Below are 22609 nucleotides of genomic sequence, written 5' to 3'. Positions count from 1 at the left end.
GAGTTACACAGATGACGGGCGACGATCTTGGGAAAAGCAACTAGACCAAATTAAATTGGCCTGAAGGCCAAATTCTTGAAATAAGCATCTAGTCTAAGACTCTGGCTAAGGGCTCCAGTCAAACATTGTCTTGTTTGTGCAGTGGCTCTGACATGATGCTGAACCACAGCCTCTGAATACACAACCAGCATTGCCAGCGATTATAGAAAATTTGTCAGGCCTAAAACCAAGAATGACACATGAGGATTCTTCCAGGCTTGAGTTCCTTATTGTTTCACTTTCATAGATAGAAATCTTGCCAGACTGAGGACTCTACTGTTTGCCCCTACAATATCCCCTGTGAACTCTTAAGGAGGGACCGTCCTCACTCTCTTTCTCACACATCATATCCAGGCTGAGTTGCCTCTTCCTCTGGAATCCTCCCTCTTGAGGTCCCACCTCCGTAATACATAATAATAATAATAATAATAATAATAATAATAATAATAATAATAATAATAATAATAATAATAATAATAATAATAATAATAATAATTTTATTTGTATACCGCCCTTCTCCTGAAGGACTCAGGGCGGTGAACAGGGCAAACATATAAAAGTACAAGAATACAAAAATTAAAAAAGAATTAAACGAGATGCCCAAGTTACAACAATAGATTAAAATACATTTAAAACAACAGTAAAATCCCAACCCATCCCCCATCAGGCCAGGCCGGCTTGTTCGAACAAATAAGTCTTCAGATCACGTCGGAAGGAGCGAAGGTCGGGTGCCATCCGGAGCTCAACCAGCAAACGATTCCATAAATCCGGGGTGCCCACAGAGAAGGACCTCCCCCTGGGGGCCACCAGACGACATTCCATCACATCACGTGTGGACTTCAACTCCCAGAATGCTTCAGTCACCATGTATGGACTTCAGCTCCAGCCCTAAAAGCCTGGCTCTTCAGTAAGGCAGCTGAACACAAAACGACATTAGACCTGGACCGTGCTCACCGTTTATGACTATATTAATTTATTTTCGATTTCAGTATTTGCATTGCAAGCCGCTTATTCTGTAAGATGCACCAGGTTTCTGGAAATGGGGAAGGCAAGGTCTAGTAATAAGTCAGGAGTAAAATCAAATGCTCTCTTCGAGAGACAACACATTTTGAACCTGGCTTTCTTCAGGAAAAAAGACACCTGTCCCCATCTGGTTTGAGAAGTTCTCATTTTTAAAGAATCTCCCAACTTTCTTTGGAACGCAGTTTAAAAACTCATTTTCTCTTCCATCTCTTAGTCAAGTGTTAGTTAAGTTTAAACAAAATCCCAGCTGGCTAAGGAAAATGCGAAGGAGGTCGATACTATTTTAATTATAATTTTGCATTGTTTTTTTTTTAAACAAAAAACAAAACTCGAGGTCAGTAGAAAAGGAAAGCTACGATTTTCAGCCAGGACTCATTTAATAAGTAAAATTCTATCCCTTCAATTAGTTTAATCAAGAGGCTTTTCTTACCACAATAAAGAGACGAGCAGTTCTAACCCTAATCAAACCCACCATTCTTTCCCCGACCATAACCTCAGCTTCCCCAATTACTCGTTTGATGTTTTCCTCCCAAAATTAGCATATGCACGTGGTTAAGCTCAAAAGACCAGGGCAAGGCTACTCATGATCACCGTCACCCACGGCTTCTGTTTCCTTCAGCTGACAGATGTTCCCTTCAGGACAAAGCAGGATAATCTAAAAGAACAAATAGAGAGAGAGAGAGAGAGAGAGAGAGAGGGAAGAAGGAAGGAAGGAAAAAGTAAAGGGGTCTCATTTGTATTGCACTGAACCAAGCAGATCCCAACCCATACTCATTGGTTGCTGCCCAATTGCAACTCTTCAGATGTGGACTGCAGGAGGAGGGAGGCGGACCATTCCACTCTCTCAGGTGTGAGAGAAAGAAGGTGAAGACGGCTCCTCCTCAAGAGCTCCCAGAATAGATCCTAGATACAGATAGTAGAGTCCTCAGTCTGGCCAGATTTTGTCTCTAGGTGGGATACAATAAAAAAAAAATCAGCTTGAAAGAATCGCCACCTGTCATTCTTGGTTTCGAGCCTGACATGTGGTGACTGAGGAATCCTGGGAGTTGATTGAGGATTTGGGATTGTGGCGTTATCTTTGGGATTGTGGCGTTATCTTCACCGCGGCTACGGCTTAAGAACAAGCTTTTACACAGATGCACACCCTTTTACACAGATGCACACCCTTGTGCTCGTAAGCCAAGGACCACCTGGAGAAACGCCCGTGATCTTCACCTGTTCGCTCTAGCTGTCGTAAGTAAGCTGAAATAACCGATTCCCATCTGTTCTAGGTGGATGCCAAGCCGCCCGCTGGCCCTCCCGACTACACGGCCCCGGAAGTGCTTAGTGCCTTGGACAACAGCAAAGCCTCCTACGGGCCGGGATGCGACTGGTGGTCCCTCGGGGTGGTGGCTTATGAAATGACCTATGGAAAATTGCCATTTACTGAAGGGACCCCGACTAAAACGTTCAACAACATCCTGAATTTTCAGGTACGAAGGGAGTTTGAGTGCGTGGCAGTGTAGGGTGCACATAAAATTGGGTCTGTGGGCTTTGGGGGCTGGGCCCGCAGGGAGACTGCGCCCGAAGGGGGCGCCGGCGGGAGAGAGGGGTGGCAGCGAAGTCCCGGGATGGCCGGTTCAGTTGTTGTGACTCAGGGTCAGCCTGTGGGTCCGACAGCCGGCTCCGATGTATCGGAGGACTCAGATGTGGGGGAGGAGGGAAACGAACCGGCTGATGATGATTTGGAGACTTTGCAGAGTCCTCAGCCGGGAACCTCTGCTCAGCTGTGTGAGCCCGAGAGTGCGGAGGATGATGACCCACAGCTGGCCCTGTTCAAGGACGCCCGACGCAGGAGGCAGTCGAGCAGGGACAAACAAAGAAAGGCTATGGGACTCCTCGGGAGGAGGCACAGGGAGACCACGCCCTGAGCTCTCTATAAAAGGAGTGTTTGGGGAGGGGCTGGTTGCTGAAAGCAACTCTTTTGCTTGAGAAGATTAGCTCTTGTGTGTTTACTATTAAATCTTGGCAGAAGCCTTTTAGCCTTGGACGCTTTCCAGTCTCTTCTTTTGAAATAGGGGTTGAGAGAAGAGGGCTGGTTCAGAACATCAGTAACCCAGTTGTAAAGTGAACCTGGCTCCACCCCCCATTGGCTTTGCTTGTCAGAAGGTCACCAAAGTGGGTCGGGACGCTGCGACCGTCATAAATGCGAGGCCTCTGCCGAGCGTCTGGATTTTGATCACGTGACGCTGCAATGGTCGTAAAGGTGAAAAAGCGGTCGCAGGTCCCTTTTCTCACTGTCGCTGGAACTTCAAACGGTCACGAAGCGGACCGCCGTAAGTCGAGGACGGCCTGTAAAATAATCTTATAAAAACATAAAATGGAGCGAAACGAGTCGGGCGTTGCTAGACGAAAGAATAAAACTTCCACTCCAGGACTGGGATCAAAGCCAGCTTTTCCAAGCTGCCTTGCATTTTCTCTTCCCCCTAAGATCTTAAATGCTGCCGGTGGATGTATTCTTAGCAACAATAAAGTCTTGATACAGCAATTTAAAACATCCCCTTTTTAAATTGGAGATGAGCAGCTTTCGTTGTGGCAGTTAATGCAGCTTCGGCAGGGGAAAACTTTTCAAGGGACCCGGTGATGCTACCGCCATTCTGGAGGAAAGGGGGTTTTTTGGGGGCGGAGGGGGGACTATTTTTATTTGCTTTGAATTTGGAAGCTTTACGGGCGAGACGGGGATTTTTTTTCCTCCTCTCTTAACCGCTAAGGGAGATTTGTTTTTGTTTCCAACGCAGAGGTTCCTGAAATTCCCGCAGGACATAAAGGTCAGCCGTGAGTTTCTCGATCTGCTGCAGAGTTTATTGTGTGGGCCGAAAGAACGATTGGATTACGAAGGCCTTTGCTGTCATCCGTTCTTTTCCCACGTGGACTGGGAGGCCATCCGTAACTGTGAGTGACAGCACACGCGTGTCATGTAAGCCTTTGGATCTGTGGGGTTCCCGTGGGGGGTCCAGGAACGTGGCCTCGAAGCAGTTGGAGGGATCCTTTGGGTTGAAGCTGGGACAATCTCCTTTGGCTTGGCGGTAAGCGTTTCCCTGTCCAGCCGTGTCCAACTCTAGGGCACAGGTGCTAAACCCTGTTTCCTGGCCGAGGGAGTCGGCGTTATCTGAGGACATTTTGCGTGGTGATGTGGCCAGTATGGCTATACACCAAAGGCCCACCGAGTGCTGTTTCACCTTCCCACCGAAGTGGTACCTATTTATCTACTCGCATTTGCATGCTTTCGAACTGCTGGGCAGGAGCTGGAGCAAGGAACGGGAGCTTACCCCGTCATGTGGTGCCCCGGGGTCTTGAACCTCGGTTGTCAGCTCTCCAGCTAACAAGCTCAAAGTCTTTAAACGCTGCTGGCTTGGAGATCGACATTTTTTTTTAAAAAGGACTCGCTCTTTTTTAACCAAGTTGTGGAGAAACAGCACTTAATTAAACACTGCGTTTCTTCCTGTGCAAATGGTTGATCTGTTTCAAGCTGTTTTTGGCTTTAGACGGGGTTCTGGCTTGACCACTGTTTAAGGAAGGATTTAAGCCTGGGAAGATAAATTGGCATTTCGTATTCCAGATCCGCTTGATATGTATCACTTTATATGGGGGTTATACGTTGTGTTTCCTTCGGTTCAAAAGGAGAGGGTGTTTCCTGCGTTATTGGTTAACAGGGTTTAGTCCACAGCTTATTCCTATATAAAAATAAGAGAAATGTAGTTCATGGATGTAAATCTCGGTAAATTATGAAAACCATAATTTTCACTCCCTGTCCCCTGCTACAAATTGTGAGAAGTAGCTATAAACAAATTATGTTGTAACACAGACAAACTTCCTTTCCTTTCCTTTCCTTTCCTTTCCTTTCCTTTCCTTTCCTTTCCTTTCCTTTCCTTTCCTTTCCTTTCCTTTCCTTTCCTTTCCTTTCCCCTTCCTCCCTCCCTCCCTTTCTTTCTTTCTTTCTTTCTTTCTTTCTTTCTTTCTTTCTTTCTTTCTTTCTTTCTTTCTTTCTCAGTTTCAAAGGAATGTATCATTCATTCCTCATGCCTGCTCAATAGGACCCTCGTTGTGAGGGGTATGCTGCATTCTCTCGGTCTTTCACCAGCAACTATCACTTCCATCATGCTTTTAGAACAGAGGTGTCCAAGCTGGGCAACTTGAAGGCTTGTGGACTTCAACTCCCAGAATTCCTTGCTGTGGAGGGAATTATGGGAGTTGAAGTCCATGGATCTTAAAACTGCCAAGTGTGGAGACCCCTGTTCTAAAGTTATATTTTTCCAGGTATATTTTTCAAAACAAGCCTTTTATTTATTTATTTTTAAAACCAGATGCTCACCAGACCGTCCTCTCATTCATCCTCCTGTCTTCAGATGGCCCCATCAAATCTTCTGCATTCTCTCATCTCATTTCTGCCCATCTGTTTATGTCACCTAAGAGAACGATTTTTTTTTTATTTCCAGATCACCTCCATTAGAATATTGCACAGTTTTTTTCTGGCTCTTCCCATTATCATCGTTCACTGGAGCATAACACAACTGTCATCAATTTATGGATTCCTACTTTTCATAGCATCCCTGGCAACTTAAATGATATCCATTCATCCTTTCAGACAGGCATTTAAGTCCTTTTATGCCATCGAAGCATATGCTTTCCCAGTCCTGCGCGTGTTTAATCAATCCCATTCTGCAAGATCGAAATCTTCATATTTGCATTTGTCTTGTCCCATAGACCTGAAACCTCTCTCTTTTTATTTTTGGGTAATTCATGCTCTTTACCATTTTATTCCCTTATAATATACCACGTGCCAGGGCCATCGTCAGTTGGGTTCAGAGATATTGACCGTTGTCAGAGGAGAATATTTATAGCTCAAGGCTGAAATGAGGGGTCCTTGATGTTACCAAACTAGGCAACATCATCAGTGCTAGTAGGCAAGCCCCACTCCCTTCTAGCACTGATGATGTTACCTAGCTGGGTAGTGAAATGCCTGCAAGAAAACAACCAAACTCAGAGAACATCATGGACCCACAATCCTCCTCCTTCCTCCTCCTCCTCCTCCTCCTCCTCCTCCTCCTCCTTCCTCCTCCTCCTCCTCTCCGCAAACCCCCCTCCCTTCTAGCACTGATGATGTTACCTAGCTGGGTAGTGAAATGCCTGCAAGAAAACAACCAAACTCAGAGAACATCATGGACCCACAATCCTCCTCCTTCCTCCTCCTCCTCCTCCTCCTCCTCCTCCTCCTCCTCCTCCTCCCTCCTCCTCCTCCTCTCCGCAAACCCCACTCCCTTCTAGCACTGATGATGTTACCTTACCTAGCTGGGTAATGAAATGCCTGCGAGAAAACAACCAAACTCAGAGAATACCAAAGACCCCACAATCCTCCTCCTCCTCTTCTTCTTCTCCACAACCCCCCCTCCCTTCTAGCACTGATGTTGTTACCTAGCTGGGCAATGAAACGTCTGCGAGAAAACAATCAAACTCAGAGAACGTCATGGACCCACAATCCTCCTTCCTCCTCTCTGCAAACCCCACTCCCTTCTAGCACTGATGATGTTACCTATTTCGGTAATGAAAAGTCTTCAAGAAAACCTCCAAGCTCAGATTGCACCAGGGAACCTTCGTGTGGACCATCGCCTATCCTAAAGCTGTTTATTAAAAATAGGAAGAAACGAACCAGATCACCCACCTTAAAAGTGCCCCTCCCAGGTGCTCTAGTTACCTGCCCACAACAGCACGTCCAGCGGTGGGCGTGTTTTGCCCGGTTGGATTCAAATGCAGCCATAGCCATCGGTCCCCAAAGATGTAAATTGCAATCTCAAGGCTACAGTTAGTCCTTGACTTATAAACCCCATTGGGTCCACAATTTCTGTTGCTAAGCAAGGCGCTTGTTAAATAAGTTGCACCCCCCTCCCCCATTTTATGACATTGTTTTCCTTTTGGACTTTCCCTCTTCCTGTCCCTTTTTCCCTTCCCTTCCCTCTTTCTCTTTCTCTTTTCCTTCCTTCTTCCCTTCCCTTCCCTTTTCTCTTCCCTCTTTCTTTTTCCCTTCCCTTCCCTCTTTTTCTTTCCCTTCCTTCTTCCCTTCCCTCCCCTCCTTTCCCTTCCCTTCCCTCTTCCCTCTTCCGTCTTTCTCTGTTTCTCTTCCCTCTTTCTCTTTTCCCTCCTTCTTCCCTCCCCTTTTCTCTTCCCTTTTCCCTCTTTCTCTTTTTCTCTTCCCTTCCCTTCCCTCTTTTTCTTTTCCTTCCTTCTTCCCTCCCCTCCTTTCCCTTCCCTCTTCCCTTTTCCCTCTTTCTCTGTTTCTCTTCCCTTCCCTCTTTCTCTTTTCCCTCCTTCTTCCCTCCCCTCCTTTCCCTTCCCTCTTTCTCTTTTCCTTCCCTCCCTCCCTCCCTCCCTCCCTCCCTGCAATGGCTTCAAAGCACCCGGCACACAAAGGGTTAAAAAAAGCAAAAGCAATCCGGGCTACAAAAGGCTTTGGCAGTCTGGCAAGCCCCAGCAGTGACTCATCCTTCCGTTGTATCAGTCTGCACACACACGCTCACTACCCCGGCGTCTGGCAGGCATATGGGCAGAGAGGGTTAAAACCCGAGAGCATGCACAGAGTGGAGAGCAGGCAGCCTGCACTGCAGGAGACGCTCGTGCAATGCCGGCTGGCTGGGCTCCCTCGCCCCCCACCCGCCTCGGCAGCGGCTCTGCTCTGAGGGATCTACGTGGAGCCATGGTAACCGCGTTTGCACACACTCCATCCTCCATCCGCCAGCTTCTGACAGGGAGAGCAACTTGGCCAAAGGGATGCCTGAGGAGCCGGTTGATTAGCACCATCCGGTGACTTCCAGGGATCAAAGGAATCCTGGGAACGGACAAAGGTGCATGAGGATTAGGGATCTCTCTCTCTCTCTCTCTCTCTCTCTCTCTCTCTCTCTCTCTCTCTCTCTCTCTCTCTCTCTCTCTTTCTCTCTCTCTCTCTCTTTCATTCTCTCTTTCTCATTCTCTCTCTTTCCTGCCACCCATTGTGCTCTTGAAGATTCAGGGCAACTGCTGTCCATCAGACCTTTTTGCCTCTCCGATTGCAGTGAAAGCCAGGCTGCCGTGGTGGTGAAGCTGGCGGCCAGCGCAGAGGCAAAGGTGGCCACTGGGAATCGGGAGAGGGAGATGAATTTTGGAGCGGGACTGCAGTGGAGCGATCCACCCTTCGGGAGGGATCAGCCAGCCGGAGGCAGTGGGGTTGGGGAGGCTGGCTCTGACCTCAGCGGTTCAGATCCAACAGCCGCAGCTGCTGGGCTCAAGGTTAACTTAGGGAATGGGAATCCACCGGTCCAGCATCCCAAACCAAGATGCTGTCTGTCCCTGCTATCCGGGATGGCTTTTGCTGCTGATGCAGACCGGCTTGGTTTTCTGCATCTGAGCTAAAAAAAATAAAATAAAGAAAAAATTGGGGTTTTTTTCCCTTTTTTCTTTTTCTCTTCCTGTTCCAGAAGGAACTGGAGAAAGAGAGAGAGAGAGAGAGCAGCCTGCTGGAGGCTCCCTCATTTTGGCCCGGCTGGCTTTGGACCAATCCGGGCTAGCTGGCAAGCTGCAAGTGGAGGGTTCTTCCCTGCAAAGCGGTGGCCATGTTGGTAGAGGAAGGGTTAAACTTCTTGTTGCTGTAACAGGGTTGGAGAGCCGTAGCTCAGCCTGCTGGTCTTAGCAAGATTAAAAGCGGGGCGCTGCAGTGCCGTTGCAAACGCTGGATGAGAACCGCTGCTCGGACCCCAAACTGCAGCTCATCCTTTCCCCTTCTTTCCCCCCTCCCCACCCCTGGGTGACTCCTGGGGAAAAACCGCCAGCTGTTCCTCCCTTCGTGCCGACCCTCAAGTGTGAAGATGACACCTCTCATTTCGACAATGCCCCGGAGGAGAAGAACGCCAGGATTGCTTCCTCTCTCGTCCAGCTGAGCGCTGCAGGTTGCTCAGGATTGCCGTTCGTGGGCTTCTCCTTCATCAAGGCGCTGGCGGTTCTACGGTCAGAGTAAGTAGTAGGCGACGACGCCGGCTCGGAGGGGACGAGTAGTTGCCGGAGGGCTCAGGGAGGAGGCAATAATCCAGCCGCGGACTGCTGGAGGGAGGTGATTCAGGGTCTATCTCCCTACAAACTAGGATGGATCTTAATTAGTCTTTCCTCTCCCCCCCCTGTCCTCCTCCCCTCCCCCAATCCCCTGGAGTAGAATGCAATGGGGATTCTTCGCTTTGAGATGAAAACTCCTGGACTCCCATCTCAAATCCGTGATCCTTTAGGGGAAGAAAATGTTTTGGGACTTCACCGTCTGGCTTTGCAAAATAAATAAATAAAATTCAGAAGGGAATCGGGGGGTGGGGGTGGCAATCTAAGCCTGGGTCTGCGTGCTGTTTCTACGAACTGGCTGGGGGTATTTGCCAAGCCTGGTAGATCTGGGGAATCTCTGGGGGGGGGAAAGGGGCAGACTGAAGACGAGCCAAGGGATCCAGGATGCCCAACGAAATGGGGATCAGGCTGTTGGTGGAAGTCTTGCTGAAAGGAAGCATTGGAACTGCAGGATGGCTGATGCAGAGGGCCGGGGCGATTGGCTGGTCGGGGAGATCTTCGGACCCGGATCACGCTAGCCAGCTGATCTAAGGCAGGGTAACCACTCGTCTTTAAGGATCGCCTCTTCTGGTTTCGCGGGCCCTGGAAGTCTGGGGGTCGCTCCTCTTAGAAGGAAAGTCTGAGCAAAGCAGGTTCGAGGGGGAACGACCAGAGCGTTAAAGACACTTCGAGACCGTCTTTCCTTTCCTTTCCTTTTTTAATAGGAACGCACGTCCCGAGCGTTCTTTCACTCGTTTAAATTGGCTTCCCAGCTATTGCACGAAGCTGGTTAAACCTGCAAACGCAACCCTGGCTTTTCAGGCAAAAGCACCCTCGGAAGCGTGGCTTGTTTGAAAAGCTCAGCCGCCTATTTGGAACGGACTTCTGAACAAGCCAGCCCTAGTTCCGGGGTAGATTGTCTGTAGATTATTCACAGGTTCCTCTGTTTCCCCCGCGTGTGGGGAGGATGGTTTTTTTGTTTGTGTGGTTTTTTTTTTAAATGAACCTAAATTTGGTTTCTCTCCTGGCACCAGTGATGTTCCCCTGCTATGAGTCAGAAGGACCTGAAATAGGCCAGCAATTAAAAAGGGAGCTTCTTCTCTGGTGTCCTCCTACTCAGAGGGTGCTGCTTTTTTTGGGCGGGGGCGGAAAGTCGGGACTACCAATCAGGAATCTGAAGGTGGTACCTCTGCACCAAAAAGCTGACTTCCTGCTCGGTTTTACGGGGGTTATATTTTATTTTATTTGGACCTGAAGTCTCTTAAAAGTCTTCGAGTGATCTCTTGGGAAAAGCAGCCGACGGAAAGGTCTTCCTTTGGATGACGAGCGCCTTGAAGCGGGGGGGGGGGTGTCGCGTTTGATCAATTTTGCCGTGGATCCTGACCTAGCCGGTGAGGAAATGGGATGGAAAAAGGATTTCAGATCCTTCACAAGAGGCTGTTTGATGAGGCTCCCTTGAGCAGAGAGAGACAACGGTGATTATCGGTGGACGGTGACAGCGGCAGGCATGGTGGTGGTCCATGAAGCTAATTTGCAAGGCACCCTGTGGTTCTTCACCTTTGATTGGATTCTGAAGGTCTGTTCTATGGTTTTTTTTAATCTGGTTTCTTCCAAATTCTTCTTCATTAAGAGGAAGAGAAAGATGTTGAAAAGGGGAAAATATGCTAGCAGTGGTGTTCAAGGTTCTTGAGCTAAAAGCACGGCATCGCTTTCTCTGCTGTAGGAGATTTGAAAAGGACAATCTGGGTTTGGACAGTGCATCAAACCATGCTTGCTTAATCACAGTTTACTGAGTGCATTCTGATCGGCAGGGATTGCTCAACGTGCCAGGCTATAAACCAATGGCTTAGAAACCCAATCATAAATGTCTCCTAGTTAGAGTTTGATTAACGCCACCAGCTCTAACGTTCATTTAATCGTATCTTTCCAAATCACAGTTAGGGTTTTGCACGACATGCAAGATCATATCCATAGTTTGTAACTTCTGTGTGTTTACATCGAAGCAGAAAGGCCAGCATAAATGCAAGAATCGTAATACAAAAACACCTCCCGGTTGTGTCAGAAATGTATAGACGAAGGACTTTATTCAAATGTTAAGCTCTCTTGTGGCATATGCAAGCAGTGTTTATTGAATAAGCTACATTTGGCTGGTTTTTTTGTTGGGTTGTGTTTAATGAAAGCTTATTGAATAAACATGGCATTCATTTGCACAGTACTCTAAGCTATCAACTATGCTTTTCGAGCCCAATTACAGGGCTGTAAAATATATTTCCCGAAGTCACTTAGCTTGTATGACAAAAAGCTTTTTTTTTTAAATTGCATTTTGTACCACGCAAAGTGATACCGGGAGACGATGACGATATGCCAGATTGAGCCTTTAAACATGTAACTTTTTGAACCTGCCTCCAGAAGCGGTGAATGCTCCAACACTGGAAGTTTTTAAGAAGAGACTGGACAGCCATTTGTCTGAAATGGTATAGGGTTTCCTGCCTGAGCAGGGGGTTGGACTAGATGACCTCCAAGGTCCCTTCCAACTTTATTATTATTATTATTATTATTATTATTATTATTATTATTATTATTATTATTATTATTATTATTATTCATTGCACAGTCAGCCAGATGTTCAGACTGGATTACCAAGGACCTGGGATGATGATGATGATGATATTATTATTATTATCATCATCATCATCATCAAGATATAGAAGAAAAATACTGTAAAAGCACTGGCTGTACTTACATGGCGTGCTACAGGCAATCCTTGATTTAGCAGCCTTCTGAAGTTGCAACGGCCTTCAAAAAAGTGAATAGCGACAGATCCTCCCACTGGCGACCGTCGCAGCATCCCAGCGGTCACATGATCAAAATCCAGGAGCTTGGCAACTGGCACGTGTTCGCCACGGTTGCAGCATCCCAGGATTCCTTGGCTCCCATTTGTGATCTTTCCAGCTGGCTCCCGGCAAGCAAAAGCAAAGGAGGAAGCTGGAGGAGTCCCCAAATGGTTGTGTGGCTCACTTTACAACAGAAACGATCACGGTGGCAAAAAAAGGTTGTAGCATCAGACGCGGCTCCCTGAGCCTCCGCCTTGCTTAGCAGTTTAAAATTCTGGTCCCGATTGGCCATAAGTCAGAGACTATCTATCTATCTATCTATCTATCTATCTATCTATCTATCTATCTATCTATCTATCTATCTATCTATCTATCTCATCCCTCTATGTGTCACTATTTATATCTATCTATCTATCTATCTATCTATCTATCTATCTATCTATCTATCTATCTATATCTATCTATCTATATCTATCTATTTATTTATCTCTATCATCCCTTTATCTGTCTATCTATGTATCTCTCTCTCTCTTCCCTCTCTCTCTCTCTCTCTCTCTCTCTCTCTCTCTATCCCCCCCTCTCTCATGTCTGTCTATCTATCTATCTATCTATCTATCTATCTATCTATCTATCTATCTATCTATATCTATTTATTTATCTCTATCATCCCTTTATCTGTCTATCTATGTATCTCTCTCTCTCTTCCCTCTCTTTCTCTCTTTCTCTATCTATCTATCTATCTATCTATCTATCTATCTATCTATCTATCTATATCTCAAAAGCAATCACTCAGACTTATATACCACTTCACAGTGCGTTTGTCTGTCTGTCTATCTATCTATCTATCTATCTATCTATCTATCTATCTATCTATCTATCTATCTATCTATCTATCTATTTATTTTTAAAGCCTCAATTCAGCCTAGTGTCTGAACTCACACGACATACAAATAAAACCACAGTTACCTGAATAAATTAGCAAGCATCAGCCGTATAATCTTGAGCCAGTTTTGTTGTCCTTAGAATAGGGGAGGCTCACGCTTCCCACGCAGTAGGGTTTAAAGTTTTGTACATGTGATGGTTTGTTTTCAAGCCGGAAGGTTTGGTTTTGCAGTGTGGCTGTCCTTGTTTTATCCTACGGATGTAGACCGAGGAGTCATTATTTCCAACGATAGGTTTATTGTGCTTGGAACAACCACAGTGGTGGGATTATTGTGGTAAATAATAGCAGGATGGTAATTTGTGGGGTCGTGGCAGGACAACCTTTGAGAGCGCCTGAGATAGGCCATGTTGCGTTAAAACTATTCCAGGCTGGAGTTTAGAAGCCTCAGTCGAAGGGGTGGAGAGATTCTTTTTATCCTGCATTGCTTTAAAGTGGTTGCGAATGAGTTTTTAAGGCTTTTAATTAACCTCTTAGGCTACGGATTAGGATATCCCATATACTTCGTGCTCCCTTGAGAGTTTCCTTAAAATATCACTTTCCATTCTAGTACACGGTTTGAGGGTGGAGAACGTTACATCTCAGTTCAGACAAACCAGGGATGTCCAAACTTGGCCACCTCAAGACTTGTGGACGTAGAATAGAATAGAATTGAATAACAGAGTTGGAAGGGACCTTGGAGGTCATCTAGTCCAACCCCCTGCTCAGGCAGGAAACCCTATAAAATTTCAGACAAATGTTTGTCCCGTCTTTTCTTAAAAACATCCAGTGTGGAGCATTCACAACTTCTGGAGGCAGGTTGTTCCACTGGTTAATTGTTCTCACTGTCAGGAAGTATCTCCTTAATTCCAGGTTGCTTCTCTCCTTGATGAGTTTCCACCCGTTGCTTCTTGTCTTTGCCTTCGGGTGCTTTGGAGAATCGCTTGGCTCCCTCTTCTTTGGGGCAGCCCCTGAGATACTGGAAGACTGCTATCATGCCACCCTTAGTCCTTCTTTTCATTGGGTTAGGGAATTCTGGGAGTTGAAGTCCACAACTTTTAAAGTGGTTGAGGTTGGACAGCCCTGGCTTATGCTGTACACACCTGGCCTTTTCTCAGCAACTAAAGCAAATTCTTTCCCCGTGTAGAACTTTTAACCTCTAATATTTTTTCCCCAAACTGAATACAAGCCGGTTGAAGCATCTCAGCTCGGAAACTCCACGTGGCTTTCTCTTAGCCAATGCCTCCCTCATCTGGCAGGGAAATTGCGCTCGTTTTAAAGAAACGCCCGGTGCTGTTTTTATTACAGCAGTACTAATATCCAACTTGCCTTAAACAATGAAGTGGGGAGAGAGATTTTGAAAGGATGCTTGGTGGTAGCGGGCCACATCTGGCTATTCTAATAGCTTTCCTGTAGCTTCTCCTAACGAGCTGTGTATTCGCTAGGTCAGGGGTAGGCAACCTTGGCTCTTTTATGACTCATGGACTTCAACTCCCAGAATTCCTGAGCCAGCCATGCTAAGGGGAAAGGGAGAGGTTTCCAAGCTGAGCCATGCTGGCTTAGGAATTCTGGGAGTTGAAGTCCACGAGTCATAAAAGAGCCAAGGTTGCCTACCCCTGCTCTAGGTCAACGTTTCTCAACCTTGGCCAATGTTAAGAGGCGTGGACTTCAACTCTGAATTCCCCGGAGTTGAAGTCCAGACACACGTCTTCAAGTTGGCAGGGCGTTGACAGTGTTTGAGATTCATTCTCTCTCTCTCTCTCTCTCTCTCTCTCTCTCCCTCTCTCTCTCTCTCTCTCTCCCTCTCTCTCTCCCTCTCTCCCTCTCTCTCTCCCTCTCTCTCTCCCTCTCTCTCTCCCTCTCTCCCTCTCCTCCCTCTTCTTTCCCAGGTCTGCTTTGAGCTCGGATTCTCCCGCTAAGATTAGCTCCATGGAAAAGAAACTCCTCTTTAAGAGCAAAGAGCTGCAAGATACCCAGGCAAAGTGTCACAAGGTATTTATTTCCATGGCTGGCCTTCCTCCTTGCTGCAGAAGTTCGCAACCGGACCGTGCCAAGGGACATGCCAGAGGCTGATGGATGATGGTTGGCGACTACAGCGGAGAGCTTTCCTTATCGGGCAGAGGGAGATAAGTCTAGGTCATGTCTGGCTCCAGGCCTGCTCATTTTAGCCAGAAGAAACTCTGGATCCTTCCAAGATCCTTTATCAGCCCGGCTCTGATGGTGGTTTTCAGCGTCGTCTTCATCTGATGCTTCTCTAATTTCTTCTCTAATTCTCTTCTGAGTACTGCCAAGTCTCGGTTTGTTTGTTTTTTTTTCTTCCACCCTGTGGTCCTCCTCCTCCTCCTGCTTCTGTAACTCTGGCCCCTTCCTCGATTTGCAGCGAACGTGTTCTTAACCGTTTCTGGAAATAACTCCCCGGGATCCGTGTAAACTCCGTTCTTCTTTGAGGGGACTTCAAGGGGAGCGCGACGCTTTCTTGCTCTGATCTGGGTTGGACTCGATCTCTACTCCCTCAGAAAGAGATGCGGGGGAAAATCCTCTTCCGGTCCAAGATGGATTTGGGATAAAGCTAAAGTGACCCATCTCTGGAGCGGGAGAGAGAAAAAAGAGAAAGGGGGAAAAAAATTCAAGACGAAACAAAAAACCAAAAACCCAAAACCCAACCAGGTGAAAAGATGATTGTGACTTCTTTGCTAACGGGGTTTCGAAGAGTGACTGAATGTGAACAAACCGCGTGAATGAATGGGGTGACTTAGAATTACTGCTTTTCCCTGAGAAGGAAGTGTGACTTTCCAGGACCAGAAATAATGGTATTTGCCATTTTTTAAACAACCTTCTAGCCTCGTGTCTCTCTCTCATTCTCCCTCTCTCCCTCTCTCTCTCTCTCTCTTTTTCGAGAAACGGATTCCCTCCCCGTGCGGGACGCCGCAAGCTGCGCCTGCCTGCCGGGAAAAGCCCTTTTTAAACCTTTTGATTGATGTCTTGTTGCAGATGGAGCAGGAGATGACCCGCTTGCATCGCAGAGTGTCGGAGGTGGAGGCTGTGCTCAGCCAAAAGGAGGTGGAACTCAAAGCCTCCGAGACCCAACGGTCCCTCCTTGAACAGGACCTGGCTACCTACATCACAGAATGCAGTGTGAGCCTCTCCCTGTTCCCCTGAAACCCCTCAACCTTGCTAGCCTCCCTTTAGCAGCGCTCTAGTTGGGCGATTGAGATCAACAGGGCCAAGTTTGGGGGGTGGGGTGGGGTGATGGCACCGTCGAGAAGTTAAGCAGTTGCTCCAAACCGGGCTGTTTTGAATTCGAAAAAGCCTTCGAGGTTCTGTTACGTGAGCCTAAGGGTTGATGTGAGACCAAAGCACGAGAATATTTGGGTTGTGTCTTAGAAGGCAGAGGACAACTCCAAAGGGATGGGGTTTTGTGTTTTGGTGGTGTGGGTTTTTTTTGAGCATCTTCTGGAGTAAAGTCAGCTTAAAGGCAATTCTTTGGAGGTAACGATCCTAAATCTGTGGGTCTCTCTAGAATTGACCCTGTTCAAGGCGTAGTATCAACAAACAGAAATTAAGAAGCGTCCATAATGGGTGTATCTGCTCCAAAAACCTTGGCCTTTCCTAGGATTGTGACTTTCCAAGGATTTAGATCGGGGGCCTTCAGACTTGGTCCTCTGATGACTTGTGGATTTCAACTCCCAGAATTCCTCAGCCAGCGTGCCTGGCTGAGGAATTGTGGGAGTTGAAGTCCACAAGTCATGAAAGGGCCGAGTCTGAAGACCCCTGATTTAGATCTTTTCTTAGTCTTATCGCTGATGACGGGGATTGGTTGAGGCCACACCTTCAGTGCTAATCTCTTGAGCTATGGCCCATCTCTATGTAATGGTCCAGGAGGTTTAATTTAATGGAGTCCATTTAATGGTCTCCAAAGTACCAGCGGGCAGGGCAAGAAGTAATGGATGAAAGTTCATCAAAGAGAGATACAACCTAGAACTAAGGAGAAATTCCCTGACAGGGAGAACAATTAATCAGTTGAATGTCTTACCTCTGGAAGTTCTGGGTGCTCCCTCACTGGAGGTTTTCAAGAAGAGGCTGGAAAAGCCACTTGTCCAGAATGGTGCAAGGTCTCCTGCTTTAGCAGAGGTGTGTGTGTGTGTGTGTGTGTGTGTGGACTTGAAGACCTCCAAGTTCTCTTCCAACTCTGTTATTCTGTATGGAGATTGCTATTATACTGTCATTCGAGTAGCTTCTTAAATTACTTGTCCTTGTTACTTTTTGGATCAGAAGCATATTTAACTGCTCTGGAGAAGACATCTGCTAGAAAATAATTGTCGCTGCACTTGAGATCAAAAGGTTGAAATTGCCCCGAAGCTAACATGCAAAGCTTGTTTACAACGCTTGGGGTGGTATTATTATTATTATTATTATTATTATTATTATTATTATTATTATTATTATTATTATTATTATTTGTGGTGTGTTTCCTTAGCCGATCACCTTTGCTTTGGCCTGGTCTCAGGCAAAGGGGCCTTTGTGTTCAACATTGCATTTTTGCAGAGCTTAAAGCGAAGTCTGGAACAGGCCCGGATGGAAGTTTCTCAAGAGGATGACAAGGCGCTGCAGCTCCTTCACGATATAAGAGAACAAAGCCGCAAGCTGCAGGAAATCAAAGAGCAGGTAACAGATAGCTAACGTGCAAGAGTTGGGCAGCTATAGAAGAGCGAGCGAGCGAGGGAATGGGTGAACGAATGACCACATTCCACTCGTGAGTCCCTCTGTGATTCCAGATCCTTGCCTCACCTCCATTTTTCCCCTCCTCCACTTTTTTTTCCTCCAAAACGTCTGACTTCCCTTTCCGTTCCTCAGGAGTATCAAGCCCAAGTGGAAGAAATGAGATTGATGATGAACCAGCTGGAGGAGGATCTGATTTCCGCTCGCAGACGTAGCGATCTTTACGAATCTGAGCTGAGGGAGTCTCGACTGGCTGCAGAGGAGTTCAAGCGAAAAGCCACCGAATGTCACAACAGGCTGCAGAAAGTAGCTAAGGTCACCACTCCAGAATCCCCCCCGCTTGAATTCCCAGTCTTCTTGTTGTTGTTAGCTGCGAAGTCGTGTCCGACCCATCGCGACCCCATGGACCACGTTCCTCCAGGCCTTCCTGTCCTCCACCATCTTCTGGAGTCCATTTAAGCTCATGCCTACTGCTTCAGTGACTCCATCCATCCACCTCATTCTCTGTCGTCCCCTTCTTCTCTTGCCCTCAACCTTTCCCAGCATGAGGCTCTTCTCCAGTGAGTCCTTCCTTCTCATTAGGTAGCCAAAGTCTTTTGAGTCTCAACTTCAGGATCTGGCCTTCTAAAGAGCAGTCAGGGTGGATCTCCTCTAGGACTGACCGGTTTGATCGCCTTGCAGTCCAAGGGACTTGCAAGAGTCTTCTCCAGCAGAATAGAATAGAATAGAATAGAATAGAATAGAATAGAATAGAATAGAATAGAATAGAATAGAATAGTTGTTAGCTGCGAAGTCGTGTCCGACCCATCGCGACCCCATGGACAACGTTCCTCCAGGCCTTCCTGTCCTCTACCATCTTCTGGAGTCCCTTTAGGCTCACGCCTGCTGCTTCAGTGACTCCATCCAGCCACCTCATTCTCCGTGTCCCCTTCTTCTCTTGCCCTCCACCTTTCCCAGCATGAGGCTCTTCTCCAGTGAGTCCTTCCTTCTCATTAGGTGGCCAAAGTATTTGAGTTTCAGCTTCAGGATCTGGCCTTCTAAAGAGCAGTCAGGGTGGATCTCCTCTAGGACTGACCGGTTTGATCGCCTTGCAGTCCAAGGGACTCGCAGGAGTCTTCTCCCAGTCTTATCTGGCTCCTAATGTATGGAAAAGAGACAACATTTGACTCAGTTTTTTTAGGGTGCCTGTGTGCAACACATACAGGCAGACAGCAATAACCGAGATGCAGACTTTAATTTTTGACAGCGGAAGAAAGACAGCTAGTCCTCGACTTACAACAGTTCATCTAATGGCCGTTCCAAGTTACCACGGCAAAGTGACTTAGGACCCTTTTCCACACGCCCACTGTCGCCTGATCAAAATTCAGACGCTTGCCAACTGACTCACATTTACGACGGGCGCAGTGTCCCGGGGGGTGTGTGTGTGTCAGGCGAACCCCTTTTGCGACTTTCTGACGAGCAAAGTCAGCGGGGGAAGCCTAACTTAATAATTGCAGTGATTCACTTTAACATCTGTGGCAAGGAAGGTCGCGAAATGGGGCAAACTTCTCGTGTAAAAACCGTCGCGCTTAGCAAGAGGAAACTTTGAGCTCAACTGTGGTCGTAAGTCAAGAACTATCTGTAGTAGGTGGTACAAGAAAGAGAGAAGAGGCTATTCCTTAGCATTTCTTTCAAAAAGGAGTTGGGAGACTGACTTGGTTGGGATTCTCACTGCCAAACCTCAGATTTTGTTCTAAAGACATTTTATATTTGTCACTTGACAAATTCCTTAGCCCGTATGATATTATAAGGGCCCAGGGGGATGATGAAAGCGGCGTTATTTACTTTGTGTGTTGCAGAAGAATCAGAACTGACGCCCGTGGCTATTTTCAACACTGCTGGGTCGGACGCGACTTCACAGCTAACAACAACAACAACTTAAGAAAAGTTCACCCTGTTTCTTTATCTTTTCCTTTTTTGGGGGTTTTGAATCACAGTTACCTGTATGTTTTCACCTTTATTTCTCAAAGTGGGTGGGGTGGGTGGGTAAGAATATTGAAGCTCCAGAACCGCACAGTTTTCCGTTAATCTGGATCCGATTTCTAAATGGCACGTTCTGTTGAATTCTCACCTGAAAGGTTAAAGATCAAGGAAAAACAGAAGTGGGAGAGCTGTATTCCAAGCTGGAGAAGGTATGTTGATAAATGTCATTTATTTTTATTTTTATTTTTTTGGGGGGTCAAATTCTTTGCCATAACATCCCAGAATAAATGCCCACGGGGATGCTCAGTCATCCAGGTTGCGGCGGGTCCCAAAGATGCTTTTCCAAAAGGCAGCTGGACTTGGCTTTGTTCCTTTTTCTTTGAGGACGTTTCACTTCGCAAACATTTGATCCATGTGAGAGAAACTGCCAATCTTAGGCAGCTTATAAGATTTCAAGACTTGCGACTCCAAGTGGGTTTTCGGCAGCTGGGGGAGGGGAAAAAATCCCTCCACCAGCTTAGAAGCTGTAAGGAGACGATGGGCTTGCTGGAGAAGGCAAATTCGAGCAGGTTGGCGTAGAAAAATGCTTGGAGGAAGGAACTTTGGAAAAGAGGGGGCCTAAATAAAGAGTGAGCGCCTGTTATGCGTCCCAGCTTCTGCCAACCTAGCAGTTCGAAAGCACGTAAAAATGCAAGTAGAAAAATAGGGACCGCTCCGGTGGGAAGGTAACAGCGTTCCGTGCTCCTTTGGCGTCTAGTCACGCCAGCCACATGACCACGGAAACGTCCTCGGACAAGCGCTGGCTCTTCGGCTTTGAAACGGAGATGAGCACCGGCCCCTAGAGTCGGAAACGACTACCACGCATGTGCAGGGGAACCTTTACCTTTTTAAATAAAGAACCGACGTTTCACGGAAAGCCTCAGTCTAAGGAAGAAGAACCTTGCCCAGGTCCCAAATGTTAGATAAGCCCATTCCGTTGTGAGCGTGTTTGCTAGACCCAGCCTTAGGATGGATTGTGTTTTTGTGACGTTGGTACGCTGAAGTCCTCAACGTACGACCACAATGGAGCCCTAAACCTGTTGCTAAGCAAGGGAGCTGCAAAGCGAGTTTTGCTCTTATGTTCCACGTTACAATGGCACTTTAGACAGAGGTCTGAAGCCTGTAGTAGGCTCTCACTTCTAGTCATTTCACAGATATCCATCCATAGGATCCTGGGTTTGGAAGGGGTGTCTGCCTCCAGAGGTTGTGGGGGCTGTCAAGAAGAGACTGGACCGACATTTGGTCCAGGGTCTCCTGCTTGAGCAGGAGGTTGGACTAGAAGACCTCCAAGGTCCCTCCCAACTTGGTCACTCTCTTCTTCTTTTCCCTTCCTGTCTCGCCCAGATCAACGCAGATCAACAGGTGAAAATTCAGGAGCTGCAAGAGAAGCTGACCAAAGTAAGATATTTAATTAGGCATTAATCGGTGGCGCTTGAAAAGTTGGCGAGGGGGAAGGTTTGGGGGATTTTGGTTTTTGTTTAATTTCCCCCTACACAGTTTATAAATCTCCTCTGCAGACTCTCCTGCAAGCTGGAACGCAGAGGAGGGAGGCGCAGAGTTCCTGTGTTCCAAAACAGAGTTAGTCATCCCGCTCTAGATAGGAAGGAGAGACGGGAGGGGTGGGCTGGGCTGGAATTTGAATTCACGATGCTCGGCGCTTTCTCCTCTTCACAACATGTCACCGCAGGCTTATTTTTAAAAACACAAGTTGAGTCAGAATTGGAATATTGGATAGAAATTTAACTCTAGCAAGCCAAGTCGGGCACGCTGCGTCAGATGTCGAGCGTTTTTCAAAAGCAGTCAAAGGCTGCTTTGTGATGATATAATGAGCCCCGAGCCGGCAACAGATTGCGGCGGTTTAAATTGGCTCAGGTTTTCATGAATGGGGTCGGTGCCAAAGCAGAACTCATGGAATCCATGACTTCCTTTGTTTTTTCCCCCCCTGGTGCTTACTGTACCAATTGTGGGACCTTGTAGATCAGTGGCTGGACAGCCTTGAGGTGGGTTTCGTAACGATGAGAGATTAAATCTGAACTGCAACTCCCTTGGAAAGATGGTTGTGTGTGTGTGTGTTACACAGGGGCTGCAGGGTGTGGTGTTACCGACGATTACCCGTGTGGGTTGAAACAGGCCGTCCATCTCTCTCTGCAAAGTTGTCAGGAGTCCAAACGGGATGTCTTGCCCGTAGCTTCATGGCAGTCTTTGAATACCTGAGAGGATGTCGCCCTAAAGAAGATCAAGATCTTTTTTTTTAAAAAAAAAAATCCTGCATGGATTTAAAATACAGGAAGACAAACTCTGATTGAACTTGACGAATGTATAAAGGCACAAGGAGTGGATCACAGCACTGCAACCAGTGGTTGTAATTAATTATGCCAAGTGATCAAGTGAAGTTAAGATTTTTCTGCTGCTGCATTTGTTGGTACGCTGCGCTGAAATTCTTGATAGACCCAGGCTCATGACACCTACACAACTACACAAATTTTAGGTCTGGAGTATATTCTGGACACTACTTCAGCAACTTCCTTCCTTCCTTCCTTCCTTCCTTCCTTCCTTCCTTCCTTCCTTCCTTCCTTCCTTCCTTCCTTCCTTCCTTCCAGCCTGCCTGCCTGCCTTCCTGCCTGCCTTCCTGCCTGCCTGCCTGCCTGCCTTCTTCCTCTCTCCTTTCTTTCTTTCCTTTCTTTCTTTCTCTCCCTCCCTCTCTCCTCCTTCCTTCCCTCCTTCCTTCCTTCCTTCCTTCCTTCCTTCCTTCCTTCCTTCCTTCCTTCCTTCCTTCTTTCTTTCTTTCTTTCTTTCTTTCTTTCTTTCTTTCTTTCTTTCTTTCTTTCTTTCTTTCTTTCTTTCTTTCTTTCTTTCTTCTCTCCCCCTCCCTCTCCTTTCCTTCCTCCCTCCCTCCCTTCCTCTCTTCCTTTCTTTCCTTTCTTTCTTTCTTTCTCTCGCTCCCTCTCTCCTTCCTCCCTTCTTCCTTCCTCTCTCTTCTTTCTTT

The 22609-nt window shown here is 47.0% G+C and overlaps 1 protein-coding gene across 2 annotated transcripts in view; it reads left to right on the top strand.

Annotated features, from left to right (window-relative positions):
* The window catches only part of CIT (citron rho-interacting serine/threonine kinase), a gene marked incomplete at its 5' end in the record, with an annotated part of 76369 nt that overhangs the window by 6810 nt on the left and 46950 nt on the right, over positions 1-22609 (top strand). For both annotated transcript variants that reach the window (XM_083373517.1, XM_083373516.1), the window contains 9 exons: positions 2334-2534; positions 3840-3993; positions 8898-9078; positions 14793-14895; positions 15895-16038; positions 17449-17568; positions 17758-17928; positions 19740-19793; positions 20968-21021. In XM_083373517.1, the coding sequence (XP_083229643.1) occupies positions 2334-2534; positions 3840-3993; positions 8898-9078; positions 14793-14895; positions 15895-16038; positions 17449-17568; positions 17758-17928; positions 19740-19793; positions 20968-21021 (1182 nt within the window). The remainder of the gene's footprint in view (positions 1-2333; positions 2535-3839; positions 3994-8897; positions 9079-14792; positions 14896-15894; positions 16039-17448; positions 17569-17757; positions 17929-19739; positions 19794-20967; positions 21022-22609) is intronic.

The sequence above is a fragment of the Vipera ursinii genome, assembly GCF_947247035.1.
Source record: "Vipera ursinii genome assembly, chromosome: 14".
NCBI lineage: Eukaryota > Metazoa > Chordata > Lepidosauria > Squamata > Viperidae > Vipera > Vipera ursinii.
This window is presented reverse-complemented; position numbering and strand designations above follow the sequence as displayed.